The following is an 18,797-nucleotide window of genomic DNA, read 5'->3' as shown; positions in this document are numbered from 1 at the left end:
TTTTGTTTTTCTGCAGGCTCAGGTGGGGAGAAGGGAACTCCTGGTAACCAAGGTCAAAAGGGATTTCCTGGAACTCCGGGAAAAGAAGGACACCCAGGCTTTCCTGGCTTCCGAGGAAACAAAGGTAATCAGATCAGACCCCAACCACCACCTTCTTCCTCTTCACCACATATTTGTTGTCCACCTTATTCCACCATCTGATTTATGCAAATGTGTGCAGGTTTCCCTGGCTTGAAAGGCCTCTATGGATTAAATGGACTGAAAGGACAAAAGGGTTTCCCTGGAGCACCAGGTATTCAACCAAATTTCAAGAATTTATAAAAACAATCTCTTTGTGTACCTATCACTACTAGAATATACCATTAATGTTGTAAGTTAGAAAAGAGTCAGATTCCACTTTCAGAGAGATTTGCTACAGTTTAAACGTACTAGTAGCTTATTCTTCTCAATCAGCATCTCATTATGTGTAATGGGGCTTTAAAGCAGTGAATACATTCATATAAAATTGGTAAAGACAAGGTGTATTTCTGAATTCTTCACTTTTGGAGTGGAAACCATGTCTTAGTTTTTCTGTTATGAAAACGATGTCAGAGGTCATATGTTTTTGTCAGGCCCGGATATCATTGGACCAGCTGGGGAGAAGGGACCCAGAGGAGAGAAGGGAGAGAGCGGTGAGCCCAACAACCAGCCGGGTGTCCCAGGCACAGCGGGTTTGAAAGGCTTCCAGGGACCTCAAGGTTAGCCACTAGTCTTCTGCATTCACAGGGCTCCAGTTAGACTAGAAGCCATGAACCTGCTGAGATCTCAAGAGAATAAATGATGCACAGCAACACATAATCTATGCTACGATATGTTTTAACCATTTTGAGACTTGGAACAATCCCATGTTTCACTGGTTCAGGTGACCACGGTCAACCTGGGCTGCCAGGATTCCGCGGCCCCATAGGACCACATGGGGCCCAAGACAGACAGGGACCCACTGGGGACACTGGTTTTAAAGGACCTCAAGGATTTCAAGGTGAGAAAATTAACAGCAAACCGTTGTTAAAGAAAACATCAATCCAAGTGACCAGCAACTACACGTAATTTTTTGGTCTTACTTTTGCTGCAGTGACATTTTAATTTCTCTGGCTCTGATCAAGTTTATCTGATTTTTACCTTTTTTATACCGTATCTTAAACCTTTGTATTATATCTTCTGCCAGTTAGGATATCATTTGTGTCTCTCCAGAGATTCAGTTTGATTTTGGAAACCATTGACAGAATTATCACATGACAATGGTTTTAATGCTAAGTTCTTTTTCATTTTGTGTTTATTAACCCTAAATGATTTGTTTCTCAGGTTTCCCTGGACCCAGAGGATTTCCTGGTGTGGATGCTCCTCCTGGAGAAAAGGGTATTTTAGGATTAAATGGCTTTCCTGGAGTCCCTGGTGGGAAAGGATTCAAAGGAGATCAAGGTTCATTTGGATACAGGGGGCCTGATGGTGTTTCTGGGAAGAAAGGTATGAAATATTAAATCTTTTAGGGGATAAGCCTTTACCTTGTGCTCAAATTACCACAAGTGCCATTTTGGCAATAGAAGGTGAATTAAACTTCAAATACTGTGACAGGTCATGGGTGACTTACATTTTACTCAGCCATTTGGACAATATATTATATGGTGATTTATAGTTGGAATAAACAAGCAAAATAAAAATATATTGTTATCTCGCACCAATATCACAATATCATTCTCCTAGGTTACTTTGGCAAGAATGCATCACTTTCACTACCTCTTAGTTGCAGTTCAGTCTTTTTTGTAATTTGTGGGTGTTTAACCTTTGAGTAAAGTTGAGCTAACTTTATTGCCAATACAACAAATCTTATTAGGAACTTGTCTAGTTGAGCTCATACTGCAAGATAGACAGGGCTAACATTCAACACAGCATACTTATAAAATCTTCATTTCAACAAAATATATCAAAATACCCAATACTGTAAATATAATAAGGTAAAAACAACTTAAAATGTGAAGGGTTTACAATTCAAGGGTCAAATCATTGCAAACAATATTCTATGAATAAAATTTTGTTTGAGGTGCCAAAGATGACACATGTACAGTATGTTACTGTTTGATAAAATGATCACCTGCTACGATCTGATGTATCTGTCTTGATATGCCTTTGTCTTACAGGGGTGAAAGGAGACCAAGGAGTGATGGGAGTTCCTGGTTTGACTGGCACGAAGGGAGAAAGGGGACCAACTGGTCCAAAAGGAAACACTGGACCCCCAGGTAAATGATGCACTAATATACCGACTGCTCACTAGATTATGTTTCCATGCCCCTTTGTCCTGGTAATCACATAATCCATCTGTGCTACAGGGTTTCATGGGTTCCCAGGCAGCCAGGGTCCTGCTCCACTTCCCATCAAAATTCCAGGAGAGAAGGGTTTTCCAGGACCACGGGGTATCCAAGGACCGAATGGGGTGAGGGGGCAACCAGGGCCACAGGGTCCCCCAGGGGATGCAGGTTAGTTTTTCTAATAAAACATTTATTGAGCGTCCCTGAGTGAAATGTCCTGCTCAGCAACATACACATATCCTGTTACTGTACAGGTTTCATTGGACCCATTGGGCAGAAGGGCATGCCTGGGATTGGTGGTACACCAGGAAGAGCTGGATTCCGTGGAGAGGTTGGACAAATGGGGCACCCCGGTCTGCAAGGCATGGAAGGTGTGTCTGATGCTGTGGGGCAGTTTAGCCCTACAGGCTTAGTTCATAAGCCTGGATTAAAGGATTTAAAGTAGTTGAAGATTTAAGCAGGGAACCAGCTACCGAGAGGTTTTCTTTATTTTTGTGAGAGCTGTTTTAGTGAATGAACCTTTAATCACTGAACTGAAAATTATTTTTTTCAGATACATTTATATGAGTAAAAATTTTTAATGAGCGAATTGTTTGCATGATACATACTCATAACCATCATAAACAATGATGTAACAAGTACAGTATGTCTATTTTGTCTGTCTATTTTTTGATGTATTGTAACAGATAATTAGTTCACTTTGCACAACACAGCTCTGAGCTTCTCATTCTTCAATAGGTCGCCGTGGCAACCCTGGGATCTCTGGGTTACCCGGTATGCCTGGACGCAGTGTCAGTGTGGGATACTTGCTGGTGAAACACAGTCAATCAGATCAGACGCCCATGTGTCCTGTGGGTATGTCTAAACTGTGGGACGGCTACAGTCTGCTGTACCTCGAGGGCCAGGAAAAGGCCCACAACCAAGATCTCGGTAAGCTGGGATGGACAAAATTGTTCTACAGTCTGCTAATGTGCTCTGCATCTACCATTTCTGAATTCTGTAAGGGACTTCACTACATTAGACCGGAAGAACAGACTAGTTTTCTAGGCACTATGTAGACAGAGTTTGTGTAGTACAGTAGTATAATACAGAATGCCTTAATTGTTCAGACAAGCATCCCCAGATTGAGCTACACTGGCATTGGGATTCAGTGAACCAGAAGACATACCACAGAGGTCAGGCACATCAGATCTTACTGTTCAGAGTTTAATTTCAGGGCATTTCAGCTAGCCAGTGGCCTTACTGAAGAATTTCACATTTCAAGTAGAACTACAGTCCCTAATGGGGCTGATGATGGTGCCCTCTGAAAATATTCTATAAATAGACGGACTTGAAACTATCTCACGGTCGTCTTTTTTCCCTCTGAGGCAGTGCTAGCAGTGTCCTCGGTTGTGAAATAACCCTTTCAAGCGCTTGCTCTCTCATCCTCACGATCTAACTCAACTGTGCAGACCAGTTCAAACCTGCTTTAAGTATTGACTTTTCATCAAGTAATCAGATTTTGTCTCTAAATGAATGCATAAGGGGCAGAACACGACATGATTTTGAGGTGATTTCACTATAAATCGGACAATCTTTCAACAAATAAGAGAAATTCTGAAACTAAACTTTATGTTACTGGGTAATGGATGTTGCTGAGTCAATCCACTGACTTTATTATTTTAATATTTAGTGTTATTCCATAACTGTCAGTTGTGGCACATTGGCCACTGCAGAGAAAAAAAAGTTACTTACTGTCACTGTAAAGCAAGATTAAAAACAATTTTTAGACTCTCCACTGTGTTCAACTACATATTAAATTCTTGGACTAAGATTCACCACAGTCTTCTGTTTTTATTTATTATTTTATTATTTTAATACTTTTTATGTGTTTTAAATGTAAAGCTGTTTTTATTTAATGTCATTTATTCATTGCATAAAAGCATATGTTTGTGAATGCAATGTGGTACATGAATAAACCTGCCTTGCCTTTTTGCAAAATCTAATTTGGCTGTTTGTCCTTCTCAGGTTTGGCTGGTTCCTGCCTCCCACGGTTCAGCACTATGCCCTTCCTATACTGCAATCCTGGGGACCTTTGTTACTATGCCAGCAGAAATGATAAGTCTTACTGGCTGTCAACAACTGCTCCTCTTCCTATGATGCCTGTGGAAGAGGGGGAAATCAAACCGTACATCAGCCGCTGCTCAGTATGCGAAGCTCCATCAGTTGCCATCGCGGTCCACAGCCAGGACATGACCATCCCACAGTGTCCCGTGGGCTGGCGCAGCCTGTGGATCGGTTACTCCTTCCTCATGGTGAGTGCTGGTTTTATGTCAGGAGTCATAAAATCAAAGGTGCTTCATGTAACAATTTAAGTTTTATAGGCATTGTCTCAGACTAATTACAATGTGAGCGCTAATGTTGCTCATGTTTAAAGGAGAACATCACTGAATTTCACACATAAAAGTCAGTTTACTAATCATGGGTACTACTCAGTCTGTGAAAACAGATGTATATTGTATTCTGAGACTGGAAAAGCTTTGGGAAATTTGAAAAAAAAATCTTGGATTGGAGGGTGCAGACTGGAAATTTGAAGACCAAGATGTGGGCATTGACCAGACAGGTTAGTCTTGTGAAAAGATGTTGTCAAGTTGCATTGTGGGAAAAGTTTTTGAAGCTTGACCCATATTACATACTAAAAGTCAATCTCTGCTCCATTAATTTTTTTGCCACAGTCACCACCAGATTCGTCCTTTAAAATGCTTCATGTAGCCAAAAAGTTAAGTGTACGTTTGGCTTCTCGTTTCTTCCCCTCTCACCTTTGTCTCCACAGCATACAGCAGCAGGAAACGAAGGCGGAGGTCAGTCCTTGTCATCGCCTGGCTCCTGCTTGGAGGACTTCCGCACAACACCATTCATTGAATGCAACGGGGCCAAAGGCACATGCCACTACTTTGCAAACAAGCACAGCTTCTGGCTAACGTCCATAGATCAGTCGTTCCACAGTGACCCGACATCAGAGACGCTCAAAGCAGGCCAGCTCTTGTCACGCATCAGTCGCTGCCAGGTCTGCATGAAGAACTTGTGAAAGACTCTACGGTAACACTGACAGAAAGAAGGTAGTCCATTGACAGTGGTCTAGTATGGTCTCTCTCTCTCTCTCTCTCTCTCTCTCTCTCTCTCTCTCTCTCTCTCTCTCTCTCTCTCCGTGTAATAAACCAAACTAAGGGGGATCTGAAATACTGACTTAGATCAATGTAAAGGGGAAAGCCACAGAGCTCAGATGTGCAATGACTGTGTGATTCCGTGAGCTTTGAATGAAATGTCCCACTGTAGATAAAACAGGAGAAGCCCCATAATGAAACCAACAGCATTATGGGAAAAAATATTTTTATTTTAAATGTGGATTGGTGCTTATTGTTTAACTTATTACCTCAGCTACTATGACACAGATCAAAATACCGTATTCTACAGCTGAACCAAAGATGCCTGTGTGTATGCACTGCTTCAGTTTATCAAGGTGTTTTTATTGTTTGGGGTATAGAGCCCACCATAAAGCCACTAACATTGCTTCTCAGCCAGCTGAAGAATGTGTCATTAGAGGTCTTTAACAATTGTTGTTTGATACTATTGACAGTATTACCCTGCTTTTATTCCACTGCTCTTACAAAACCTATTTTTGATATACAACAGCCCTTTCGAGCTATTAACTTGTTTTATGCATTTATCAACTACTGCAAATTAGTCTGTAACTCTTTATTTTTCATACACCATATGTTCACACAATGCACTGATTCTCTTTGTATTTATACTAGCTGAATGAACTTGACCCCCTTCCCTAAGAGTTTTAAATGTATATCTTAGCTAACCACACTCACTACTCATTTTCCTTTACAAATCTACTAATTATTGAACTGGCCCAAGCTGACAACAGGACAGAATGTAAACAGCCTGGATCAAAGGTCTGACTGTAGCAAATCCTTGCTCTGGTCACTGATCCTGCATTAGATTAGAATATTTTACGCAATTTAGAAAGTAGGTCAAACGTTCCACTTCATCTGGATTCACTTGTTTGGAAATAAACAGTTTGATTAGGACAGAAAAATACTGCCATTTGTTAAAATTGTGATGTAATTTTGGTCATTTTTATAGCACAATCATTTCATTGGACTTTAAAGATTAAATGTTGTTTGTTATATTTCCGACTTTGTCATTTTACTCACACAAATTTGTGTTAATCTGACAGACCAGGAAAACTGCAAAATAAAAATCTTTATTATGACAGCATGTGTAAAAATTCAACAGGGATATTTACTATTTACACTCATTGAAAAATTCCAAAAGTGGCAATAAAATATAAAGATCAGTATAAATGCTGGTAACATAACATTAAAGTAAATAAAAGAAGTGTGATTTATGAAAACCGTAAAAATTCAACTATAACAAAACACAGTGAAATGTGCCACCCGACTAGCAATTAGTGCTGTTAAATTTACATTTAAAAATATCAGTGATTTACTTTTTTATGTGTATTTTCTGCCCACAGACACATCTTTGGGATACAAGTGCAGTTTCAGTCATAAGGGTGGAAGGTTTCAAAGCTCAGAGTGATAATACTTCACCCATTCATTTCCTTTCCTTACATAGGAAATGTCTCTGGACATTGTGAACTCTAGTCACTTTTCTGACCATCTTCATAGTATCAAGAATGTATGTGTGTATGCATGTGTGCGTGCACGTGTATGTGTTGAGAGGTGATTAATGCTATTGGGTCTCAGTCAAGGTAAAGGAGGAGTACCATCACAGTATGTTTTTGGTGCTCAGACCAACCTGTTGATTGTCCTTTGTTAAAATCAAGTCTCTGCTTGTGGCAGCCTCTCCACCTCTTTTTGGCAGATCCTAGCAGCAGGAAGATCTGGTTCGCTTGCTGCTGGCCCCCCTGCACTCCTCCAGGTCAACTGTAGGAGACTTCTGGTTCTCATTTCTCTTCCTCAGGATGGAAGGCAGCACCAGATCAAACAATGTCTCAAACAAATTGTCCACATTGTAGCCTGTCTTGGCACTCGTCTCAAAGCACATCTTCTCCGCAGGCAGGCTGCTCTTATCCTCCTGGCCCTTGTAGCGCAGTATTCTCCCATAAAAAGCCACCGCATCGTCGTGGGTAACCTGTTTGTGTAGGATCACCCCAGAAAGGGATGCAGGGGAGGCCGGGGGTGTCGGGCAGGCAGACAGCACCTGTGGTTCTGTCCTGTCCTCCTCACACTCAGTTTGGTCCTCAGACACTCCATCTGAATCCTGGGACAGCTGGGCCTTAAGATCCGTGAGATCAGCCTTGTTGCCGACTACGGCGTAAATGCAGTCATTGTTAGCGGTATCAGTCAGGGACAGGAAGCGCTCCTCCAGCTCAGCTAAGCTTTGCCAGTTGGTAACATCATATGTGAGGATGACAGCGGCTGCCCCTCGACAGTACATGGAGCCCAGCCCGTGGAACTGTTCACGACCTGAGGGGACAGAGGGAGGTCAACAGGGTCTGCGATGCTGCAGGAAACTAACTCAACTTGAGCCACCAAAATCACAGTGAGTGAACAGCCACAATGTAAGAACAGCAGTGCAGACATACACAGCCCAGAGAGAAATTGTGCAAGACAGTCAGCAGTTTGAAAACAGAAACAACCTTTGTTGCTGAAATATGCAGGATTCTTGAAAGGCAACATTGTGTGTGAATACATTGCCACTGGGGGCATCTCTCGGTTGCCAGTTTATTAGGTAACCCTAGTTAAAACTAATTCAACCTAATCTAATAGGCCTCAAATTCATTTTCATGAAGGTTAGAATGTTTGAAACTGCTTTTGAGAGATGTTGATTCAACTTCAAGGTCATTTTAGAGGCTGTGTATTTTGTAACACGGTCAAATTATGTTGCATTAAACTGTGTGGGCAGACTAAATATTAGAATCACCTCTCGGTATAGTGCAATACAATTCAACAGCACCACAAAATGCAGCTTTCAGAATGACCATACAGTTGGCTCAACACCTCTCTAAAAGAGTTTCAACAAAACCTGAACATTGGATGTAACTAATAAACTATAAAATAAAATAAATTTGGGTATACAGTATCTAGGGCAACAAATAAAGATTATTTTAATCTGTTGATAGATATTCAACTAATTTATTCATTATTTTGTCTATAAAATATCAGAAAATTGTGAATAATGCCCAAGGTTATGTCTTCAAATTCCTTGTTTTATCAGCAAGTCTATGCTCTCATTTGAGAAGGTGGAACCAGATGTTGTTTGGCATTTTTTGCTTAAAATAAGACAATTAGTTGTTGATAAATTTTCTGTCCATCTACTCATTGATTAATTAATTTATCAATTTATCATTTCTATTTAAGAACTTAATAATCACTATAAATTCCACACAAATACCCCCTAGAATAAATCAGAATATACTAAGATCTGTGGTCGGAAGGCGTTTTGTTTTTGTTCTTTTTTTTTTGTTTAAACATTATATTAGCTGAAGTGACAAGTGAAAAAAAAAAACTCCCTCCTCGTTCTCCTCGTGCTTCTGGAAAGTACGATTGCATGCAAGTTTGGAAAAGACAGGTTAAAGCATGGGGACTCAAGTCTTCCTGTCACAGCTTGGTCATGTGACTGTTAAGAGGAACAGGGTAGACAGTTTATAAACTAAACTGTCCAACTGAAAAGGGACTGGGACGGTGGGAAAATAAGCAACAGACAGTCTGGTTTCAATGTGACGAGCTAAATATCTGACAGATTTTAATACAACCCTTATAACTGCCACTGTTCCACAGCTTGATGCTCTATGCTGCTAGGTCTACTACAGTTGCCTTTAAATGACTCAGCGCTGATCCAGCATTTCTCTACCTCACTAACAGTAAAACAAATGCAACAGCATCCTGTCAGAGGTTACGGAGTTAGGGAACACAGACAGGAAATGGTTTACTGGTGGCACAGGCAGCCTTTCCTTATCTCTGTGGCTCACCAGCTCTACTTTTGTGAAGTGTATGGTAATTCATGTTTACTCGGTACTGGAATGTAGCACAGTTTTACGTTTATTCTTCAGCAGTGACTAGATGAATAATTATTCCTGTCGAGCTGATACAAAATACCCAAATTAGTTTAACTGAGAGACAGTGAATCTTAAGATATCAGGGCTCTCGTGATCCTTGGGGTTAGTTGGGTACACAAATTTGTGCACAAGTTTGTGTGTGAGAAGTGAATTCAACATTTCAGTAAAATAACACTGGTTCTGAGTCTAACATGTCTTCAAATTAATAATATTCTGTATTTCGAATTTGCGGGGCCTAAGTGGGCAGGCCAACATGGAACATGCCTGCTGTGACATTCAGAAGGTAGGGTCAGAATTTGGTGTAAACCACATGAAAGCATGGATCCATCCTGCCTTTTATCAGTGGCTCATGCTGCTGCTGGTGGTGTAATGGTGTAGAGGATATTTTCTTGGCACACTTTGGGCACCTTGTTACTAGCTGAGCATCATTTAAACGCCACAGCCTACCTGAGTATTGTTGCTGACCATGTCCATCCCTTAATGGCCACAGTGTTGCCACAAAGAATTAAGGCAGTTCTGAAGGCAAAAGGGGGTCCAACCCAGTACTAGCAAGGTGTAACTAATAAAGTGGCCAGTAAGCGTAATTCAATTGCTAACTGAAATCTAGGACAGGATTAGTCTAACTAACTAAGACCTATGACATTAAATTGGAATTGCCCATCTTTTGTCAAATCTTTAGCAATGGTTGTTATTTCTAAGTCTTCTGTCTCAGGCAGCTATTAATCAAATCAGGGAAAAAAAACTCAGATGACGATGGTTTTGATTAGGTCAGAGTAGTCCAATGTTGAGCAATATAGCACAAGACAAGGTAAACAGTGATGTTATAACGTGCTGATCAGCAGGCAGCGCACAGTGAAGCAATGTCATATTTGTAGCATGATGAACATTTATAGTAAAAATGTTAAGCGCACTAACAATCCATATTTTTCCTGTTCAGAAGTAAATCTGGTGTTTTCTAACACAGAACTTTACAAGGGCTTCAAATGCATCTTAGCAAACGATACACAACTGCCTTCAATATTAACAAATCAATCACTCTTTTCAATTAGGGAATTCATATATTTTCGCCACATAACTCAAAAGTTTGTGACAAACATCACAAATTATGAGAGCCAAGAAGGATGCCTTACAAATGATTTTCTCAGATTGTCTGACAGGCTAGCAGAAACTAAATTTGTCCATTTATAATGATATGAAACTGAAACTGGCATAAAATTTGACTTGATAAATGATCTGTTCAATACTTTAAGAAAAGTCTCTCCTCAAAATTTTCTTCAGTTACTTTTATTAAAATTTACTTTATTATTTAATATATTCAGTTGAATGATTTTACTATGTTCTGTTTACAATTTTATGTTTACTGTTATGTTTAAATGTTATAAACCTCCCTGTTAAACATTTTCTGTAAGATTAAGGTGCAATATTCATGTAGTAAGTACCTTTTAAGGGTAATTAAGGGTGATTTTGTTTCCAAATAGACCAAACGGCATGAAATGTTCCCCACCTGCCTTCATAATAATGATTACAGGTTCTGACCAATAGACTGAAGGTGTATTAAAGAGGCTTGTCCCCCTAAGATCAAATGAAAAACGACATCAAGCAGCTTAAGGGACCCTGATATTAATGGGAAAGGTGTGTGACTGTGCCTAGATTCAAAGATTTATCATAAAGTTGTTTTTAAGGGCTGTTTGTCCATAGGTGTGCTGGATTATTAGTTTGTTGTTTTTTTAATCCTGATTTGACCTGAAAAGTTTTAATTGTGCAAGACTTTACAGGATATGTTATTGTTTTTCATTTCAGCACTAGATTTTTTTCTCAATGTTAAGTGAGTGAAAAACACATTATCAGCGGAGGCAGGTTCCCATGAAATAGGCAGCCTGTACAGACTGAGCAGTCACATGCCAGTGATTGCCTCAGGTGGTGCGATCACGCGTTATCAGGTAAACAAAGTTAATAAAACAGAGGAATGAGACTTGATAAAGAGTTCAGAACAAACAGAGGGGAAAGTCTGAAGAAAACACGTGAAGGAGGTATTACCAGCAGTGTCCCATATTGAGATGTTGTAAGGTCCCCACTGCTTGAGGTAAAACGCCCCTCCGACGGTGCTGATGGTGTCTTTGAACTTCCTCTCCGTGTACCTGTGGAGCAGGGACGTCTTCCCCACGTTCATGTCACCCAGGAGGACCACCTTGACGTCGGGCTTCTTCATCTTCGACATCTCGGGCATGACAATATTGTGTCGGGTCCCGCTACAGGGGAGCTTTTTTTCTCTCTCTCCCTCTCACTAACTCTTTATCGAAGCACAGTCTAGCTCGTAAAAATAATTTCAGGCTGCTCGCGAATTCCTCTGACAAAAGCCATTCTACGAACGATGGTCAATGGGTGACAATGTGACTATCCAGCATTGGCTTATCCTCAGATCTGATGCCTGAATCTGAACTTCAAAAAGTAAGTGAGGTAAAACAGGAAGTAGGTGAGGGTTTGAAGATTCACTATGTGAGCATTTACCCTGAGTAATGCCTGTCAGGTTCATTCACTGGCAGGCTGTGTACCGCACCACAGTCTCTACCGTCTTTTAGTTTATATTATTATCATATTCCAGTAAAAACTTTTATTATTATGTTATACTTATAGTTTTTTATCTATTTTATTTTTTGTGCCATGTCCGTATTTATTTTTTGTCTTTATGGCTTGTGAAACGCTTCATGACATCTGACAATAACCTACAAGACTAAACACAGGGCAGATACTGTCACACCACTGTGAAACCCGATTTGTCACATAAGATCGCACTTGTGGGCGGGTGGTAGTTTTGGCACTCGAGTTTGACCATGACACACATAGATTCCTCTATCAAAGAAAAAACGTGATGGAGAGGAACTAGGTCTCTTGGAAAAGTAGGTTCCTCAAAATGTGGAAATAGCTCTTGGCCAAGGCGGCTGTTTCATTTGAGAGGTCATGTCAAAACAAAGCATATAACAACGTTTTAGTCATGTGATGATTAGTATAATCCATTTTATTATTAAAAATTGACATTTGCATGCGGCGTTTCTCCCTTTAAGTTTACTTCTATGATTTTTAACCAATTCTAGTTTTAACTCCGGTGCTGCGTTCACGTTCTCTGGTAAATGTGATCCGACTTTATAATACTTCCTGGGACCGAGTATTCCTCTCTGCTTAGTACAGGAGAACAACCATACAACCTGTGTAACAACCATATGTTTTATTGTGATTTTACTGATTTTACAATACGTCTGCATTATATATGTTACCATTTATTCTGCACTGTAAATGTTACTGAACAGGACCGTGTCGAAAGTATGCTTGTGTAGTTTTCGTACTCAGATTTTGTTACTTTTTAAATGTGACTTGAAATGCAACTCCTCGTTTATTGGGTTAGCTGGGATTTGGATTGTCCGAGGAGACTTTAAAGGCATCATAAAGTGTTTCTTCCGGTACGGCTGCACTGGGTCAGGGCGCCTCATGATCAGGATCGTTTGTACACAGTTGTCAGCGTCGAGACGCATTTTCAGTTTAGGTAAGCAGGAGTGGGGGAGCTTTCACTCGTGGAACAGCTTCGTGTGTAGCTGGCTGCAGTTAGAGCAAAAAATGAATGACAACATGCCGCAGCAGATTCAGATGCTCGCCTTTTGCTTTACCACAGTTACACTGTCGATTATCGCCACATTGCTCTGTTTGAACGAGAAAGGTAAAGTGATGGAAGTGTTTTGAAATTGTATTTCATTGCTGCGTCCTGGTAGCTACAACCTTAGCTTAGCTACACGCATCTAAAGTCCTGTGTTCGTGTTGGTCGTGCAGTTGAAAGGTTATAAAGCCCCAGTTGGGCGTGTGGTCAAGGTCTCTAGGACCCGGCAGACACCTAAGCATGGGCGGAGGAGCAGGCGGAGAAAGGTGAAGTTACCCCTCACAAGACTGATCAGAGGTCAGTTTTGAAATGTACCAAATGAAGGTTAAGGGTGTAAAAAGAGCTTGGGAAGCCGATCCCCAGTCAGTTTATCTCAAAGTACCGAGCGACGCAATTTGCTAATGACGTAAAGGGACAAACAGAGACGGATAGGTTTTAGCTAGCATACAAAAGAGTTGACCTGGACAAGCTACTGGAATGGTTCCCAAGTGGAAAACTACAATTATCTCCCCGGCAAGTCCTTGTAAGCAACCTAGAGGGCCAGTTGTCGTTGGCGTTGTTTGGGACAGCGGCGCCCAGGGGCTTTGATGCAGCTGAGAGCAAGGATCCAGACGTCCATCATAATCCGCAGTGTCAACATCTCCATTCAACTCCGTGAGGTGGAGGTTACTCTGATCAAGCCTGTTTGGATCCGCTATGCAAGCAAACACAACGCGGGGCTTCTTGTGGTCGGACGTGGAGACGAGGACCTTGTTGAACATCTGGGGGGAGCAGGACATCCAGGCGGCGCTGGATGGAAACTTCCGAAACAGCTTTGTGTACCGCGACGTCTCCCGGAGGCTGGGGGCGATGGGGTTTGAAAGGACGCCGGAACAATGCAGGGTGCGGATCAAAAGCCTGAAGAGACAGTACTTGTTAGCAAAGGAGGGTAATCTGCGGAACAACGGGCAGTATCACAAGATTTGTAAGTTTTATGACACCATGGAGAGGATTTTGAGCAACCGGCCCGCTCTTGACCCTCAGGAGTTCATAGACAGCGGGGCGGGGGGAGAGGAGGCCGTGGATGGCCTGGAGGAGGATGGAGAAGATGCTCAAGATGCGTACTCCGAGAGCACAGGGGAGTGTCCTTATCCTGCAGAGACTGAAGTGAAGCTGGAATACCCAACTGTTCCCATCCCTATTCCTGTTAAAGTGACCGTGGGCAACAACAGTAAGTGCACCCTCCTTGTTCTTCTGTGTTAGATGAAAGTCTAGGAGTTAGAAGTCTCCATCTGTTTTCCATTATTTCCATTACCATGATTATTTGACTGCATGTTTGCAAAGATGCGTAACATTTCTCACCCCTCTCCGCTTCAGGCACTTCAGTGAGACCACATAACAGCAGCCAGTCGGCCAGTAATCTGTCAGCCAGAACACCTAAGAGACCGAGGAAGAGGCGTGCTAACTTCCCCATGGAGAAACTAATGGAGCAGTTCCTGGAGCAGAGCGCCCAAGCTGAGGACAACTTCTACCGCATGGAGGAGCAGCGCCTGCAGGCAGAGGATCGCCGCAGAGAAGCAGAACACACCAGGGAGCTGCACATGCTTCAGATGCTCGGCCAGATGTTCTCCAGCATCTCTTCCCCCAGACCCGGCTCTGCTGCCACTCCCTCCAAGACAGCTCCTCCTGCCCGCGTGCCTGTGTTCTCCAGTGCCTCCCCGTCATGTACACGTGGCCAGTCCAGTCATCTCAGGCGCCCTTCACCGCAGACAGACTGTTTCACCCAACAGAGTCAGCAGTTGAACCCAGATGCCCAGGCATTAGGTATTGGTTTTGGTGTCGCGTGTGAAGCCCGGACGTCAGCTGTAATGTGAAGGCTCATTGATGGAGCAGTCGCTCCAGCGGTCACCTGTTAATTTATCTGCATTTGCAGTACATTATTATCTCTGTTTCAGTTGTGTATTTGTTGTTTATGTTGAAAAACCTTAAATAGATTTGCCGCAGACTAGGGCCAAACAAGTATTCCACACTTTCAAACTCTTACTTTGTTTATTCCCTCAGTGTTTGAACGCTACTACAGCTTGGGGTCTGCGTCACACAGAGGCATGGATGATGACGTCTTCTCACTAGTAAAGAGCATTGTCCCTCCACTGACATCCAAAAAGCACAAGGGACAAGATGGACGTATTGGGATCATTGGAGGATGCCAAGAGTATGTGACACAAAGACCAACTCCTCCTCTATATAAACAGCATTCACCAAACAAGAGTTTTAATTTGTTAGTCTGTAGAACATTTGCCATAATTCTTTTTCTCTTCACCTCTGAAAGCTATACAGGAGCTCCATACTTTGCTGCCATCTCTGCACTGAAAGTGGTAAATAATAACTGACAAATTTAGCATTAATTTTAAGTTTATCTCTTTCAGTTGAAGTCTGGTTCTGGGGCAGTGACAGCAGATCTTTTTCTTGTCTCTAGGGAGCTGACCTGTCTCATGTGTTCTGCACCAAAGATGCTGCGACTGTAATCAAATCATACAGCCCTGAGCTCATAGTTCATCCTGTTCTGTAAGTACAGGATTCTCATCACAACTATATGATCGTTAATAAAGGAATGGTGTGTATTTATTAACATTAGGTATTGGTACTTTTATGTTGTCACCAACACTGCCCTGTTACTTAGTAAATACAAACATAATAAAAAAAATAAAAGTGTGGTAACAATTTCTATGATACTCATATTCACGGTGAAGTGAAGTCTACTGGATAAGTCCTTTATATGCATTTCTTTCATACTCTCTCAGTGATTTGAACGTGGGCTCTGGTGTCAAATGAACTAAAGAGCGTTATCATCCCCAAGTGACAGAATAGGTGTAATTCCTTTTGAATGATGTTAGAAGTCATCAACATGTACTGTGTGTGTTCACGGCTGCCATAGTAACACTTATTCATATGAGTTTATCTCTGAAAACCAGGATTATTTATATGCAAGGCATAAAAAAGTGAATACCTTTTGGGATTAAGAGCATAACCAGGGCACTGGTTAATCATTTGTGCATTCAAACACATGTAATGCATGTGTGTCTGTATTTGCGTGTGTGTGTGTGTGTGTATCAAGGGACAGTCCTAATGGAGTGGAAGAAATAGAAAAATGGCTCCCAAGACTGCACAGCCTCGTGGTGGGACCAGGCCTAGGGAGAGATGACTTATTACTGAAAACAGCTAAGGCATGTGGAATATATTGACTCTCCCTTGGAATCAAAACCGTCTCTTAGGACAGCTACTTGGGCATAATCACAAAACCTATTTTTAACAATTTTTAGATAGAATACAGTGATTACTTTAAGCCGTACACCACAACGTCACGTTTGTGACTCCCTGTGACTGAAAACTATGAAAATTCTAGTTTAACATGCCTTCAGTAAAGATCACACTCATGTTTACTTTTGAGACTTTTGAGAATGTCAAAGAGATGAGAGAAAGATCTCATACTGTTGATTCCCTCTTCGTCTGAAAGAGGCACATGACTACTGCCACTTAGATCTTTGATCCAGTCATTTGTGGGATGAGTAATGTAGTTTTTTGACTGAAGAAACAGATACATCTGCACTTTAAAATTTAGTTTAGTGCAGCCTGAACAGAACATTACAGTGTGCTACTTGAATACTTTTGTATGATATTTAATTTCACATTGTCTCTAAATAACACTTTTTCTCTCTCTTTTAGGAGGTGATCGAGAGGTCTAAAGCAAGAAATATCCCTATAGTCATTGATGCAGTAAGTTTTGATAAAATCAAGTTCCAGCTGTTGAACAGATGGGATTTTATTTGCTAAGCCATATACAGTCCCTGAGTGTGTGTGTGTTTCATTTGTTTGTTTTCAACAGGACGGATTATGGCTAGTTACACAGCAACCATCTGTTATTCAAGGATATCAGAAGGGTATCCTCACACCAAACTTCATGGAGTTCACTCGCCTATATGAGGCACTGGTGGGTCTCTTTGTCAGAGTATGGTCGGTCACTAAACAATGGCATTTAATATATGTTTCTTTGTGTTAACATAAGTGTGTGGTTTTCTGTGTGTTGCCATCTCAGCACCATGAACCCATGGACAGCAGTGACCACCAACGCAGTGTCATGCAGCTCAGTGTAGCCATGGGCAACCTCACGCTGGTGCTAAAAGGAGAGCAGGATCTCATTACAGACGGCAGTAAGGGTTAGTATCAAGCCCATTTACACTATAAACACAACTATGTCAGGCATTCTTTTAACTTTTCTAGCTGATCATTTGCCTTTTCCCTGAGTGTATGTCGCTATTTACATATATGTATACTGAGACAATCTTTTGTTTTTGTCATCTCAAGTTGAGACTTCTTGTTTTCAGTGATCTCATGCAGTATTGAGGGCAGTGGGAGAAGATGTGGTGGACAGGGTGATCTCCTATCTGGATCTATGGGAGTGCTGGCACACTGGGCCCATGCTGCCGCTTCAGCTGGAATGCTCAGAAGGTGAAGACGTGTTTGGCTTTTAGTGCACTGTGTTTTAATGGTAGTATATAACACCTTTAAAGGACTGTACCGGTGTTTGTACATGTTTAAGCACATTACCTACAAACTTAACATAATGCGAACTATCTTGAAACAGGCTTGAGTTAGGTGATACATCCTAATGAATATTTAGTCACTTATCATGGAGGTGAAATGTTGAAATAATTGATAAGTTAAACTACATAAAATTAATCACTAACCATTTTGATAGTAAATTAATCATATAAACCAGTTTTCAGGCAGAAATGCTAAACATTTCCTAGCCTTAGGCTCTCAGATGGGAGGTTGCTGGTTTCCATACTTTATGATTTGATAAACTGAATATCTCTTTTTCTCAAAAAACAACAAAAAAAAGACACACTCGATGAAGTTACCTTGGGCTCTGGGAAACTGTGGTGGGCATTTTTCACAGTTTTCTGACATTTTATAGATAAAATTATAATATAATCGAGATTATGGACTATAGAAAGTCTTTAGTAGCAGCTCTAATGAATAGTTGTCAAATGGTAATGCTGTTGGGTGTCAATCAGGAGTAAATGGCTAAAACATGCACAGACCCCAGTCTGGTTCTTTTTAAAGTGTTAGATTGCAGAAATAGATTTTTTCATTATGTGTGGTTTTATGTTTCCTAATCCATTATTTTTGTTGTCCTGCAGTGTGAATCCATCAGTGGTTGCTGCATTCGGGGCCTGTTCGCTTACCAGACAGTGCAACAGTCAGGCATTCCAGCAACACGGCAGGTCCACCACCACCTCGGACATGATCCAGGAGATTGGCTCAGCCTTTAAAAAGCTATTTGAAAGCTGAAATCAGCCAACTGAAATCAGAATTGTTGTTGTTAAATAGCTATACATACATACACAATTTTGCATTCTTAAACACTGTTAAAATAGCCTGTGGCTTAACTGGTGGAAGAGGGTCTCATCAACCTGAATTTAAATGAAGGTTAGAGAGGTGTGGGCTATCCCCTCAAAGACAGTGCTCAAAATCTCGTGCAAAAAACGGGCACTGACTTGTTGACTGAGGTGCATTAAATGAACCAACAAACACTGTCTGCCATCTCTCAGGTGGCATTGTGAATGCATTTGCCAGACATGTCAAGGCTATTCCCAGACCATCAGAGAGATACTATCAGATTAAATGTGGGTCATAGAAAAAACAGAAACCCGTTTGAATTTTGAAATAAATAATAAATTACATTTTTGGTGAGTGA

The 18,797-nt window shown here is 41.2% G+C and overlaps 3 protein-coding genes across 8 annotated transcripts in view; 2 read left to right on the top strand and 1 right to left on the bottom strand.

The window, feature by feature from the left end:
* Nucleotides 1-6,519, top strand: part of col4a2 (collagen, type IV, alpha 2) — a 52,709-nt gene extending 46,190 nt beyond the window's left edge. For 2 of the 3 annotated variants that reach the window (XM_041057472.1, XM_041057471.1), the window contains 11 exons: nt 17-124; nt 221-292; nt 612-737; nt 902-1,018; nt 1,342-1,503; nt 2,175-2,273; nt 2,364-2,510; nt 2,597-2,713; nt 3,081-3,272; nt 4,350-4,636; nt 5,155-6,519. In XM_041057472.1, the coding sequence (XP_040913406.1) occupies nt 17-124; nt 221-292; nt 612-737; nt 902-1,018; nt 1,342-1,503; nt 2,175-2,273; nt 2,364-2,510; nt 2,597-2,713; nt 3,081-3,272; nt 4,350-4,636; nt 5,155-5,409 (1,682 nt within the window). In that variant the 3' untranslated portion in view covers nt 5,410-6,519. The remainder of the gene's footprint in view (nt 1-16; nt 125-220; nt 293-611; nt 738-901; nt 1,019-1,341; nt 1,504-2,174; nt 2,274-2,363; nt 2,511-2,596; nt 2,714-3,080; nt 3,273-4,349; nt 4,637-5,154) is intronic. The other variant, XR_005895393.1, reaches the window with a different exon arrangement.
* Nucleotides 6,520-6,578: 59 nt separating this feature from the next.
* Nucleotides 6,579-11,875, bottom strand: rab20 (RAB20, member RAS oncogene family). Its single transcript, XM_041057474.1, has 2 exons — nt 11,452-11,875; nt 6,579-7,822 (listed from the first exon to the last, which is right to left on the bottom strand). Exons 1-2 carry the CDS (start codon nt 11,639-11,641, stop codon nt 7,221-7,223), a joined length of 792 nt encoding a protein of 263 aa, XP_040913408.1. The 5' UTR covers nt 11,642-11,875; the 3' UTR covers nt 6,579-7,220.
* A 969-nt stretch (nt 11,876-12,844) lies between these two features.
* On the top strand, nt 12,845-18,777 carry naxd (NAD(P)HX dehydratase). 4 transcript variants are annotated; one of them, XM_041058032.1, is made up of 11 exons: nt 13,130-14,270; nt 14,417-14,863; nt 15,101-15,251; nt 15,369-15,414; nt 15,516-15,604; nt 16,155-16,263; nt 16,763-16,813; nt 16,923-17,027; nt 17,133-17,253; nt 17,422-17,545; nt 18,241-18,777. In XM_041058032.1, the coding sequence occupies exons 1-11, from the start codon at nt 13,757-13,759 to the stop codon at nt 18,389-18,391; spliced, it is 1,908 nt and encodes a 635-aa protein (XP_040913966.1). In that variant the 5' UTR covers nt 13,130-13,756; the 3' UTR covers nt 18,392-18,777. The 4 variants fall into 4 exon arrangements, with proteins under 4 accessions (XP_040913969.1, XP_040913968.1, XP_040913966.1 ...); XM_041058035.1 differs by lacking the exons at nt 13,130-14,270; nt 14,417-14,863 and adding an exon at nt 12,845-12,952; XM_041058034.1 differs by lacking the exons at nt 13,130-14,270; nt 14,417-14,863 and adding an exon at nt 12,963-13,123.
* Nucleotides 18,778-18,797: the final 20 nt, after the last annotated feature.

The sequence above is a fragment of the Toxotes jaculatrix genome, chromosome 15 (genome assembly GCF_017976425.1).
Source record: "Toxotes jaculatrix isolate fToxJac2 chromosome 15, fToxJac2.pri, whole genome shotgun sequence".
In the NCBI taxonomy this organism is placed as follows: Eukaryota; Metazoa; Chordata; class Actinopteri; family Toxotidae; genus Toxotes; species Toxotes jaculatrix.
Note: the sequence above shows the minus strand (reverse complement) of the source record. Positions and strands in the feature narration are given on the sequence as shown.